Here is a 13045-nt window from a genome sequence, read left to right as displayed (position 1 = left end):
GGTGCAAAAGGTTTGGGGCAGAACTGCCGGCTCAGTAGGTACATTTCTACGGGGACACCCTGGCTGCTATTGGAAGTATAATATATTTGCAAAGTTACTTGCAAAAGGCACTTATAAAAAAAGGTTTTTATCACAATCGGGGCCACTGGGTCACTTCACAAATAATAGTCTGTAGCAAGCACCCTGCACAACAGCAAAGGATAGGAGATTCTCAGTTTTTAATTTTAAAAGTTTCTAGTCTTCATGGGTACAAGTGGAGGCTTACAAAGATGAAGCCTGGCTTTAATGACTGTCGAGATGACGGTGGCAATGCCATAAATTCCGTTGAACAGGATTGACTGACTCACATTGTAACCTGCCCCCATCTCCAAATATCTCATTTTATTTTATTTGTATTAAAGTTACATACCGCCCTATACCCAGGGTCTCAGGGCAGTTCACAGAATAAAATCAAGATATAAAAGCACAAAATACATAAAAAACAACAACAACCCAATAGCCCCCCCCCCCAAAAAAAACACATTTTAAAAGGGCATAGGATGTAAATCAGATCAACCAAAGGCCTGGTTAAAAAGGAACGTTTCTCATGAATGCTTTTGTTTGCGCAACAGGAAAAGGCAAAAACTGGAAGCTAGGCAGTAGTACTCTGTCGGCTTATAGGTAAAGTAAAGGTAAAGGGGCCCCTGACCGTTAGGTCCAGTCATGACCGACTCTGGGGTTGCAGCGCTCATCTCGCTTTATTGGCCGAGGGAGCCGGCATGGCGTACAGCTTCCGGGTCATGTGGCCAGCATGACTAAGCCGCTTCTGGCGAACCAGAGCAGCGCACGGAAACGCCGTTTACCTTCCCACCGGAGCAGTGCCTATTTCTCTACTTGCACGTGCTTTCGAACTGCCAGGTTGGCAGGAGCAGGGACCGAGCAACGGGGATTCAAACGCGGTGATTTGAACCGCCGACCTTCTGATCGGCAAGTCCTAGGCTCTGTGGTTTAGACCACAGCGCCACCCCTGCTTATAGGTAGCTAGCGATAAACATGCAGAGACGTTACCCCACCTTGCAGCCAGCAAAGCAGGCTATGTAAACTGCAGGAGACCTGAGGAAGGCTGTGCCACGTGCTCAGGTTTGATCACATCGCCGAACAGTTGGCACGTTCTCTTCTGGTTGCAGATTCCCATACTTACAGGCCGTGCTGCACTTAATCGCTGCGTTATCAGGGGTTGCAGCGTGGAGCATTTTCCACCCCTGCCAAACGCATTAGCACAACAGCGGCTTTTTGCCTTGCGCTGAAATAAACATTGTAGTGTCACGTAGGAGTCGCTATCTGGGCCCCATTCCTTTATAATCCCATATTTGATTCTTGCTCCATTCAAACTGATATCAACAGTGTTTGATTTGGTTCAAGCAGATTAAAAACGGCTCCAAAATAACCAGGGTAAACATTCAACTTAACTGCGGTTTCTTCACTCTACTCCTTTCCCCCCACTCTGGCGTTCCTTGCCTACCCTTTTCCTCTTCAAACTGAAGTGCCTTTCCTTCCCTCTTTGGAAAATCAGGTGCTGTGTTTAAGAGGAGATCTATAGTTGAGCAGTTTTCTAGGCATCTGTAGATCTGCTGTTATGTCATATTTTTTTCTTTTTAAGGTAGAATTCCAAGAGAGTTTGTATATGGGTGTTTTTTGTTTAAATAAGCATTTAACTCTTTAGGTTTCAGGAAAATGCAAGAGGGACATCATGAGAGCAAATGATCAATTAGCACTAAATAATCAGAGTCCAGCAATCTGGCCTTCTCAGCTTGGATGCCAAACTTCCTAAGCAAGAAAAACAGAAGTCTCTCTTCTTTGGAAGCAACCAGTTCCATTCATTCCTTTTCCCCCAACCCCTGGTTACGTGCAACTGAGTAAAAGTGGCTGTTACAGTGAAGTTATAGAGCCATGGTTCCCAATTGGTGGTCCCCGGACCCCAGGGGTTTCACATACCTCCCCTGGGGGGGCAGGGTCCGGGGCACCATTTACGTGACAAAAACTACCACAGAGATATCAGCATTTTCAAAAGTAGGAGGTCCATGGCTTGGCTTTTGAAAAAAACGGGGGATCTACGGTACTTGGATAATTGGGAACCACTGTTATATGTTCATGAACATTCACAGCGTTGAGAGTTATAATCCGGAGTGACTTCGTTCAAGTGCATCAAAAGAACATGAGTGGAGGTGGAAAAAAAAAAATCTTTTCAAAGCCTTATGATGGGAAAGGAAGTGACTTAAATTCTAATCTGCACCCAGTGGAATTATGTGTGCCTGGAGTGAGAAAGGGGTCTAGTGGCCACAAAGCCCAGCGCCGTAACTCCCCCTTACCCACCCTAAACTCTCCTAATCTGCTTAATACAATCCACGACTACGGATGCTCCGCAGGCCCCAAGGTAGAGGTGCTACAGAAAGTACCCCCACAAAGCAAATGGTAACAGGTGGCTCAAGTGAGTGAGCCATTCCTTTCCACACTTCAGCCAATGGCAACCATCCACCCAAGTTGGCAAGTGGCCAATGTGACAGTCTTTCTAGCCAGTTGGCTAGAAACATGCTGGAGAGATGCTTCCTTGAGCTGGCGGGACCACAGTTCAGACGCCAGGTTTGAAATTCCAGCATATCCTTAGTGGAAGTATCCGGTCCCGGCTTGCTCCTAATAATTCTATAGGTGCTGCAGGGATTTCTGGGAGCAAAGAGAAGCGATCCATAGGGCAAGTGGTTAATTATTTCCCTGTTTGGCACTGTGCCGTCGGCCTTCCAGGCTGTTGACGCCATGGAACCAAAGTTTATCGTGTGTAGTTTTAGGTTCAAGGGATTGAGAGCACAAAAGCGGGGGACACCCTTCTCTTTATGCTGGCTAAACACACTTGTGTTGGAGATAAAACTTCCCCGTGTTATCTTGTTTCCTCTTCAATCGACTTGCTGCCGCCGCACCAAGAGATGTTTAAGAGCCCTGAAGTCTTTTTGCAAGCAAGGCTCTCCCTCTAGTGGCGGTAAATGCGTTTTTCACCTTTTAAAGATGTTCAGGTTTTGCCCTCCCCACTTCCAACCAAAGGAATTTTAAGCAAACTGTAGCCCCTATCCCATGGGTAGGCAAACTAAGGCCCAGGGGCTGGATCTGTCCCAATCGCCTTCTAAATCCGGCCCGCAGACGGTCTGGGAATCAGTGTGTTTTTACATGAGTAGCATGTGTCCTTTTATTTAAAATGCATCTCTGGGTTATTTGTGGAGCCTGCCTGGTGTTTTTACATGAGTAGAATGTGTGCTTTTATTTAAAATCTCTGGGTTATTTGTGGGGCATAGGAATTTGTTCATTCCACACCCCCCCCCAAATATAGTCTGGCCCTCCAGAAGGTCTGAGGGACAGTGGGCCGGCCCCCTGCTGAAAAAGTTTGCTGACCCCATATCCTTTAATTCACCGGCAAATTATGCAAACTCCAGGTTCCTCTGGTGGTGAACTGAAAACCTCTCACCTGGTGACTGGCTTGTGTACTCCAGTACAGTGCAGTGGTACCTCGGGTTACAGACGCTTCAGGATACAGACTCCACTAACCCAGAAATAGGACCTCGGGTTAAGAACTTTGCTTCAGGATGAGAACAGAAATTGTGTGGTGGCAGCGGGAGGCTCCATTAGCTAAAGTGGTACCTCAGGTTAAGAACAGTTTCAGGTTAAGAACGAATTAAGTTCTTAACCCGAGGCACACCTGTACATGAATAACCTTTTTAAAAAGCTGTTGACAACACAAAATCCCTCCTTCAAAATCAGACAATGTTGGTGCCTTGGGCTGGGACACAGCCTCAGTGTCGTGGATTGGAGGAGCGGGGTTGCTACACACACACACACTCACAGCCACCCACTTCTATCCTGCAACATCACCCCCTTGAGCCAGGCAGCGGGCACATGCTTTTGCAAACCAGGAAAGAAGAAAGAACAGCCCTCTCTTCTGATTGGCTACCAAGCCCAAAGCTCAAAAATGGTGTTTCATCCAACATTACTGCAGATCGGCAGGTTGTCTTGGATGCAGAGAGGCCCAGACCTTGTCCAACTTTTGAAGGTCTCTAGCCAGAATGGAAGGGAAAGGGAAAGTGGGAAGGGAAGAATAAGGCACCTCCCTCCCAAAAAGGCAAAACATAATTTGAATTTTTATTTAAAAATGAATGCTCTTGGAGCCTTTTTCTGTTTTATCGAGGCAAAATCTAGCTTTTGTGTACCTCTCCAGTCTGCACCAAACCACATCTCTCACGTGCTTAAATTGGCTGCTCTTAGCTGAGAGAGAGGATGCCGCATTTTGGCTGGCCCAATGCGCATAACCACAAGTTGGGTCTATATCTGAGCACCACCTCTGAGTTTGATGCCCAGGTCAAACAGCTCTCCTGTGGCCCCTCCCAATGTAAAAATATTTGGAAGATTGGTAGTGGGAACAGAAGAGCTGTGATGCAGAAGACCAAGGCAGTTTCCTCCCCTCTTTTTTATGTAAACTTTTGAGTTTCCATGGAAGCTTCAATCAACCACTTTAGCTTTGCATTTTACGAAGCGAACCAGCGGCAGCTGGTCCGTGAGGGCAGATGGGGCACTTCCACCAACCTCTGCCAGCCCACAACCAGCGTTGTCTGCTTCCTCTCCTTCCTTAGTCTTAGGGTTGCCCTTGCAGAACTCAGCTGGAAAGCGGAATGGAGCAAAGCTGGAATGAGTCCGCTCTGCCTGCCTGTGGCTCTGGCGCCACCTACTGTTGGGCTCCCTGGCTTCTCGCCAGTGCCAATGGACACAAGCCGCCACTGCTGAGCACTGGGCAACAACTGTTCACTGCAGAATGCGGTGTGTTTTGAGTCACCAAAGTCTCCAACTGAGGGCAAAGGATTGGGGCAGATCAACCCTTTTTTTGCTTTTATGATTTGAGAGAGTTACACCAGGGGTGACCTGGCAGAAGATCATTGGGTATAAAATGTAGCTGCACCTGTAAGCTGAGTTACCACTCTCCCTTGGTGTCGCCTCATAGCTTGGGGCATCCCTGGGGCTGAGAATGTCAAAGAGCAGCTCTCCCTCCTTCCCTCTCCACCCCCAGATTAAAGGAAATTGGCCCCACGTCTTTCTTCACTGGAAAGGCCTTGGGATGGGTGGATTAAATCGTTCCAAGCCAGGTGTCTTTAAAAAAAAAAAAAAAAAGTTTATAGTAAAGATTTTTGCCACAAAACAAATGGGAAAGTGCATCTTTTGTCTCCACTTTCAGCTTATAGAGTCATTTCCCCCAGTTCATTTTCATGGAGTGAGAGATACTTTTGTCATACACATCTTGTACAGTAGTGCCTCGCAAGACGAAAAGAATCTGTTCCACAAGTCTCTTCGTCTTGCGGTTTTTTCGTCTTGCGAAGCAACCCTATTAGCGGATTAGCGCTATTAGCGGCTTAGCGGGCTTAGCGGATCAGCTGATAAGCAGCTTAGCGGATCAGCTGTTAAGCGGCTTAGCAGTTTAGGATCAGCTGATAAGCGTCTTAGCGGCTTGGGAAAAAGGGAGGGGGGGAACCCCGCAGGAACTCGCAAGACATTTTCGTCTTGCGAAGCAAGCCCATAGGAAATTCGTTTTGCGAAGCACCTCCAAAACGGAAAACCCTTTCGTCTAGCAGGTTTTCCGTCTTGCGAGGCATTCGTCTTGCGGGGCACCACTGTAATTGGGAGAAAGGAGCACTGGCTGGAAAGGGAGCGGGCAGCCCGCTGGTTCGCTAGTGAAACTGAATTACTGTGTCATGAAGTGATGCATGTCTAAAAAGTGTGTCACCAACACGAAAAGTTTGGAAAGCTGTGCATTAGGGGGTCCAGAGCTTGTTTGGTTGCAGTGTGGCTTCTTTGTATGTGTGTGTATTTGGAGGTAGGTTGACTCACACGTTCTAAGTGGAATGTGTATATACCATGGGTAGGCAACCTAAGGCCTGGGGGCCGGATCTGGCCCAGTCGCCTTCTAAATCCGGCCCGCGGATGGTCCTGGAATCAGCGTGTTTTTACATGAGTAGAATGTGCCCTTTTATTTAAAATGCATCTCTGGGTTATTTGTGGGGGCTGCCTGGTGTGTTTACATGAGTAGAATGTGTGTTCTTATTTAAAATGCATCTCTTGGTTATTTGTGGGGCATGGGAATTCGTTCATTTTTTTTCTTCAGAAAATAGTCCGCCCCCCGACTAGATCTGAGGGACAGTGGACTGGCCCCCTGCTGAAGAAGTTTGCTGATCCCTGGTGTAAACAGTGGTACCTTGGTACTCAAACAGCTTGGCTCCCGAACAAATCTGATCCCAAACGCCACAAACCCAGAAGTAAGTGTTCTGGTTTGCAAATGTTTTTCAGAAGCCGGACGTCCGACGCAGTTTCCGCAGCTTCCCGTTGAGTGCAGGAAGCTCCTGCAGCCAACCAGAAGCCGTGCCTTGGTTTTCAAACCGTTTTGGGAGTTGAACAGACTCCCGGAAAGGTGTAAGTTCGAGAACCAAGGTGCGACTGTATTAAAATACACAAGAGTGGCAATTTGGAAAGGGTCTGGCCCCCTGTTCTCAGATACTTCTGGGAAAAGCAGCCATATTCTAAATGCACATGTGCAATTCAGGTAAACTCTACATGCGTATTTATATTGGACATCCATCCTGGAGCGCAGCACTTCAAATGAGAAGTAGCCTTGAGGAGCCTTGCTTTGTAGGAAGATAATAGTAATAATAATAATAATAATAATAATAATAATAATAATAATAATAATAATAATAATAATAATTTATTATTTATACCTCGCCCATCTGGCTGGGTTTCCCTAGCTACTCTGGGCAGCTCCCAACAGAATATTAATATTAATGATTATAATAAAGTGATAAAACATCAAACATTTGAAAAAATGGCTTCTCTTAGGGCTTTAGTGCATTCAGTTTCTTGAAATGGGTAAAATGCAATCGTCTTGCCGGATCTGACCAATGGGTTCTTCTAGCAGCCAGGCATGTTAGCCGAACAATGAGAATCTCGCATGTGGGTCATGGCGGTGATGACTGCTCCTTTCTGTTTGCTCCCAACGTATTGTTGCCGGAGGCTGCTGTCTGCGGATACAAAGGTTCTGCATGGGTATTGATAAGCCAGGACAGTTATCGGCATAAGCCTGCTTCCTGTGAATTTGATTCATTCGGTTCTGGGACGAGATGGCTTCATTTCCTTGACTTTCCTGAAGAGCCCAGGAGAGGGCAGTCAGGTTCTAGTTGTGTTGGCCCATGTTTGCTGCAAGAGTATTTAGGAGAGAGCTAATGACTCCTGCTGTGTTTGGCCTCTTTGAGCAAGATTTTGTCCAGGGGTGACTCACAGTTGTCATTCCCAGGATGAAGAAAAGCCAAGTTTCTTTCTCTTTTTTACAGTTTTCCCATGAGCCCAGCAGGAATGACTCCCTTAACAATGAAATAGAAAAAAGCCAAGTGATCAAATAATTGTCCTGAAATCAATAGTACGTGTGGCTCTTCATATGCCCCTGCCTTATACTGATTGGTGGCCCCTGTAGCCTTGTAGTGCACAGTCTAGGGCACAAATCAATCCCAGCTCTTCATTTTTTAAAGGAAAATGTTTGGGGATGAACCTGGGACTTTGTACAAGAAAGGGCCGTATTTCATCACTGAGCTATGGCTCTTCCATTTCATAAAATCAAGTTGGAAGGGACCCCAGTGGTCATCTAGTCCAACCCCATGCAAGGCAGGAATCTCAGCTAAAACATCCATGACAGATGGCCACACAACCTCTGCTTAAAAACCTCCAAGGAAGAAGAGTGCACAACCTCCGTCGGGAGTCTGTTCTGCTGCCGAACAGCTGAATGACCACCCAGGCTTGTCTGAAACTCACATTTATCTTCAGGCTTGGTAGAGGACCTCCAAAATTAAATGAGTGGAACATGGGGCTCTTTCAGTAATGGCATCTTGCATCTGAGAAGCTTGCTTGGCACAAAGTTTGATGGTACGTCAGCACTGGAAGACTTTCTTTCTTTTTTTAATCCAGGCTTTCCAGTTTATTTCTTTCACAGGCTTTAGCTGAGTGTTCATGCTTCCAGAGTTTTTAAGCTACATTTTTAAAATATTCTTAGTTATATTTTGATTTTCATTGTACTTCAGATGTGAACCATGCTGGGAATGTTAATGGAAGGGAAGGCACATATTCCCCCCCCCCAAAAAAATAAGCACGTTCTTTAGACTGAGTTTGTCTTGACCAGCTAAGGGAGCCTGACCCATTGTGATCCTACTATGAACGTCACCTCTCCTCTTCCTCAACAGTGGCAGCTGACATTCCTCACACAAGACACAGCTTTCACTGCTATGAAACTAGCGTCAGGGTAGAGCCTTCAGAGCTTTCTTCAATGCAGCATATCTCTAAGGTTTGCCTACCGTCCTCTAGATCAGTGTCTCCCAACCGGTGTTCCGCGGCACACGAGTGTGCCGTGAGACGTTGCCTCGTGTGCCGCGAGATGCCTGGAGGGAGGCGGGCGAGTCGGGCGGCGAGAGGCGGGGCGGCGGCGGCGAGGAGAGGCCGCGCCTCCTGCTGCTGCCTGGCGCTCCTCCTCGCAGCCGGCAGCGCTGCCTGGGCGCCTCCGCGCGACTCTGCCTCGCTGGGTTTGGTCTCCCAGCAGATACGGGTCACACACGCCCCTCCCTCCCTCCCTCAGCCTGCGCGGAGGGAGAGCCAGAGAGAGGCATCGCTCCTGCGCGGCGGGAGAGGGAGCAGCCGGAGCGATGCCCCAAACGAGCTGAATTCCCCAAACGAGCTGAATTCCGAGCGAGGGACTGAGGGGGGAGGGAAAAAACTTTTACTTTCGTGCGTCCCTCCCGGCGTGACGCTGCGCGCTGACGTCACGGGGCGGGGCTTTAATGGTGGTGTGCCGCGAGATTTTTTTTCAGTAGACAGGTGTGCCGCTGCCCAAAAAAGTTTGGGAAACACTGCTCTAGATCATTCGATGCTAGGTGGGGTTTTTTGGGTCTATGTGTGAAATCCTGGTGTCCAGCTAGATTTGCTGGAGGTTCCCTTTTAGTGGGTATTGTGAAGACTCAGATCACGGATGCTTGCAAAGGTAGGGCCATAGAGATCTAGTAAAGGTAAAGGGACTCCTGACCATTAGATCCAGTCATGGCCGGCTCTGGGGTTGCGGCGCTCATCTCACTTTATTGGCCAAGGGAGCCGGCGTACAGCTTCCGGGTCATGTGGCCAGCATGACTAAGCCGCTTCTGGCGAACCAGAGCAGCGCACGGAATTGCCGTTTACCTTCCCACCGGAGCGGTACCTATTTATCTACTTGCACTTGTGCTTTCGATCTACTAGGTTGGCAGGAGCAGGGCAGGGACCGAGTAATGGGAGCTCACCCCATCGCGGGGATTCAAACCACTGACCTTCTGATCGGCAAGTCCTAGGCTCTGTGGTTTAACCCACAGCGCCACCCACGTCCCTTTGCAAGGATGCTTGCAAAGGTAGGGCCATAGAGATCTAGAACAACAGGCAATTGATGTTTGAAATAAATATTGCAACCTGCCAGTGGCCTCTCTTCCTGTGCTAAGGTCCCTCCAAAAAATATTATCTTGGGGAGTCGCAGCTGTAGAGGCGGCTTTTTTGAGTTGCTCCCAGGCCCTGGTGAAGCATGTGCCCCTGTCGTGGGTTAACTCTGGGGCTTCTAGTCCCAGCAGCCCTTGCAGGAAAATGATGCGATGTGATTCCCACTGAGAAGACCTCAAAGTCATCTCATCAGAAATCATATGTGCAGCATCACTGTTCTGCCGTGGGTGCTGGGACTATAAATTCCAGTCCAATCCCCGGTGTGGAAAGATGGTCCATGACATGGGTAGGCAAACTAAGGCCCGGGGGCCAGATCTGGCCCAGTCACCTTCTAAATCCGGCCCACAGACGGTCCGGGAATCCGCGTATTTGTACATGAGTAGAATGTGCCCTTTTATTTAAAATGCATCTCTGGGTTACTTGTGGGGCATAGATATTCGTTCATCCCCCCCCCCAAAAAATATAGTCTGGCCCCCCACAAGGTCTGAGGGACAGTGGACCGGCCCCGTGCTGAAAAAGGTTGCTGACTTCTTGTCCATGAGGGCTGGCTAGCACCCCTCCCTTCTCTCTGCCCCACAGAAAGTTTCTGGAAATCTGGGGGGTGGGGGCAGCAGGGCCTTTGTGAGCATTTGCTAGGAACACAGTCAAAGGCTCAGACTCTTTTGGGGAGAGCAAAAGAGGACAAGTGGGGAGAATACATGCTTCAACTTCTCCCTAACATCTCTGGGTGGGGAGTTCTCCTGCTTAAGGTGCTGGAGAATCTGCTGCCAGTCTGAGCAGGGCAGAATCAGGCTTGAAGAATCTGTGCCCTGACTCGCTATAAGGATGCTGGTTATTTTCTGCCCCCCAGCCCCAGTAAGCGAAGGGAAATGCGGGGGGGGGCATGGTTAGGGGGCTTAAAAGGCCCCTTTTGGTCAATTGAGGGGTATATGACTAACGGCCAGAAAGGTTGTGGGCTGGATTTAGCCCACGGGCCACCAGTAGCCCTATGCAGATGATGCAAAGCATTTGGGTGGGTATGAAAAAAGGCCAATAAAGGGAAGCTTAACTAGCAAGGCAAGGGAATGCGTGGATGGTTGATAATGAACCCCTTTGTCTTGCAAAGATGCCAAGGCAGCTGCTAGCTGGCTCCGATGCAAAACCCCAGACTGGAGGAAGAGCCTGCATCTGACTCATCTAGACAAACTGTAATTAGCAAAGTCCACGGTGGGCTTGGAGCACCGCCTCCCTCCCTCCCTCCCTCCCCTCCCCTCTCTCTCCCAGAGCTGCGTGGGCTGCAGTCCCGTTGAGAGCGAGGTGGAAGGTGTCTCATTTCAGCACCTGGACAGCTCCCAATTCCCATCTGATGCTGAGAGCGTGCCTCGCGGGGGACTGGTGGAAATGCACTTTCGGGATGGAGCTGGAAGCTTTTCCTTTTTAGGAAGCACATTGTCAAGTAAAACAATAAAAATACTTAACTAGTTGACCAATCATGTCTGTTCTGCTCCCCCCCCCCAAAAAAAATCCTGGCTATGCCCCTGGGAGCAGACAATATTTTGTCCTTTTTTAAAAAAATAAAAATTGGAGGGGCCTTCGGGATTTGAAAAGAAAATTCTCCTCCGCTTCTTTCCTCAGTCCCCCCCACCCCCTTTCTTTGTGCTGTGTTCCTGGGAGATGCCGGGTTGCTGCAGAAGCCTTATCACAGCTCCCTCCATGAGAAGGGCAAGCATTCCTGAAAGACCAGACTAGCACACTGCTAGTTGAGTACAGTGGTACCTCTGGTTGTGAACGGGATCCATTCCAGAGGCCCATTCGCAACATGAAAAAAGCGCAACCTGAAGTGCCATATCTGTGCAGGTGCACTGCGTGATTTGGTGCGCATGCGCATGCGAGCATGCGCGAGCGGCAAAACCCGGAAGTAACCCTTTCCAGTACTTCCAGGTTGCCACGGGACGTAGCCTGAAAGAACGTAGCATGAAGCAAACATAACATGAGGTATGACTGTACACATCTTTCCCCGTGTTGCACAGACAGTCTCAGGCAGCTGGCTTAAGGTGTTGCGAAAGGGCGGCAATCGGTTATTTAGGAACATAGGACTCTCTCCTGCTTCCTCTAGCTCCGAATTCTCTATGCAGACTGGAAGCTGCTGTCCAAGGTTTCAGACAGGAGCCCTAAACTGGAGGTGCCAGGGACTGAATCATAGAATCATGGCGCTGGAACGGACCCCCAAGGGTCATCTAGTCCAACCCTCTGCAATGCACCCGGGATCTTCTGCAAGCAAAGGAGATGCCCCACCTCTGAGCCACAGCCCCTCCCTCTATTGAAAAGGATGCGGGGATTCTTCCACAAGAGGGAATGGCATGCCTTTTGAAGCACCTGCAGCCCTTGTCCATTTATAACTTACAGTGGGGGCCACACCCATTGGCCCTGACATGTCCTCTCTCAGCTGCTTGTCCATTCTTTGATAGCCCCTTGTCAGGGACTGGGCAGAGGAGGGGGAGGAATGGTGGATACCACCTCCTCAGCCTGAACCTGCCAGAGAAGAGGGAGACAGTATAGATTTAGAACAGGAGTTGGCAGACGGTCATAATTCAGAGGCTGCAGAAGGGAGAAGCTGGGAAATACAGTGGTGCCCCGCAAGACGAATGCCTCGCAAGACGGAAAACCCGCTAGACAAAAGGGTTTTCCATTTTTGAGCTGCTTCGCAAGACGAATTTCCCTATGGGCTTGCTTCGCAAGACGAAAACGTCTTGCGAGTGTTCCGATTTTTCCCCGTTTCCCCCCCCCTTTTTCTAAGCCGCTAAGCCGCTAATAGCCTTTTAGCCGCTAAGCCGCTAAGCCTTTAATAGCTGCTAAACCGCTAATAGCGCTAATCCGCTAGGCCACTAATAGGGTTGCTTCGCAAGACGAAAAAACCGCTAGACGAAGAGACTCGCGGAACGGATTATTTTTGTCTTGCGAGGCACCACTGTATTTGAAGAAGAAGCACCAGGGGAGAGACAGCTGACTGACTCGTTGTCCTTAGAAAGCATGCCAGACCCCTCCTCTCCCAGAACATGGTGGGAATTGAAAGTAGGAGAACAGAAAACGCAGAGGCAGAAGGCACAAATCAGCCACCATAGGAATGACATATAATAGGAGAGACTGAGGGGGTGGGTCTTTACTCAGAGCAATGCCATTACTGCAAGAGAGGCCTCTCTCTGTGAATATTGAATAAAAGACTTGGTAAGAACTCTTCTTGTTTATTTAATTATTGGCTGCCCACTGCGGGAGGGATCGGATTCCCTGAAGCCTGACACCTCTCAACTCTTCCTTTCACATCACCCGTTTCAATAGACAGCTGCCTTAGATGGAGTCAGACCATCAGTCCACTGACCTTAGTATTGTCCACACTGACTGGCAGTAGCTCTCCAGTGTTTCAGACGCGCATTTCTCCCAGCCATGCTGGGAGACGCCAGGAGTCAAACCTGGGACCTTCTGCATGCAAAGGAGATGCTCAGCCTCTGAGCTG

General features: G+C 48.9%; 2 protein-coding genes and 1 long non-coding RNA gene across 6 annotated transcripts in view; 2 read left to right on the top strand and 1 right to left on the bottom strand.

Moving 5' to 3' along the window:
• NSF (N-ethylmaleimide sensitive factor, vesicle fusing ATPase) overlaps window positions 1–5754 on the top strand; it is a 271739-nt gene extending 265985 nt beyond the window's left edge. Inside the window, exon 21 of the mRNA XM_083469738.1 lies at window positions 5721–5754. Within this exon, the coding sequence (XP_083325864.1) occupies window positions 5721–5739 (19 nt within the window). The 3' untranslated portion in view covers window positions 5740–5754. The remainder of the gene's footprint in view (window positions 1–5720) is intronic.
• LOC310690621 (la-related protein 6-like) overlaps window positions 1–13045 on the top strand; it is a 166408-nt gene that overhangs the window by 130770 nt on the left and 22593 nt on the right. The window contains exons 2-3 of one of the 4 annotated variants that reach the window (XM_083469969.1): window positions 667–3354; window positions 6177–6320. The exons of 1 other annotated variant lie outside the window; for it this stretch is intronic. The gene's annotated coding sequence lies outside the window, so the exon portion shown is untranslated. Of the gene's footprint in view, window positions 1–11; window positions 3355–6169; window positions 6321–13045 lie in introns of those variants that run through there. 2 more of the 4 variants (XM_083469970.1, XM_083469967.1) reach the window with 2 other exon arrangements.
• The window catches only part of LOC310690877, a 237370-nt gene that overhangs the window by 204401 nt on the left and 19924 nt on the right, over window positions 1–13045 (bottom strand). The gene's annotated exons all lie outside the window — the stretch shown is intronic.

Source organism: Podarcis liolepis (genome assembly GCF_965112155.1).
Source record: "Podarcis liolepis genome assembly, chromosome: 13".
In the NCBI taxonomy this organism is placed as follows: domain Eukaryota; kingdom Metazoa; phylum Chordata; class Lepidosauria; order Squamata; family Lacertidae; genus Podarcis; species Podarcis liolepis.
Note: the sequence above shows the minus strand (reverse complement) of the source record. Positions and strands in the feature narration are given on the sequence as shown.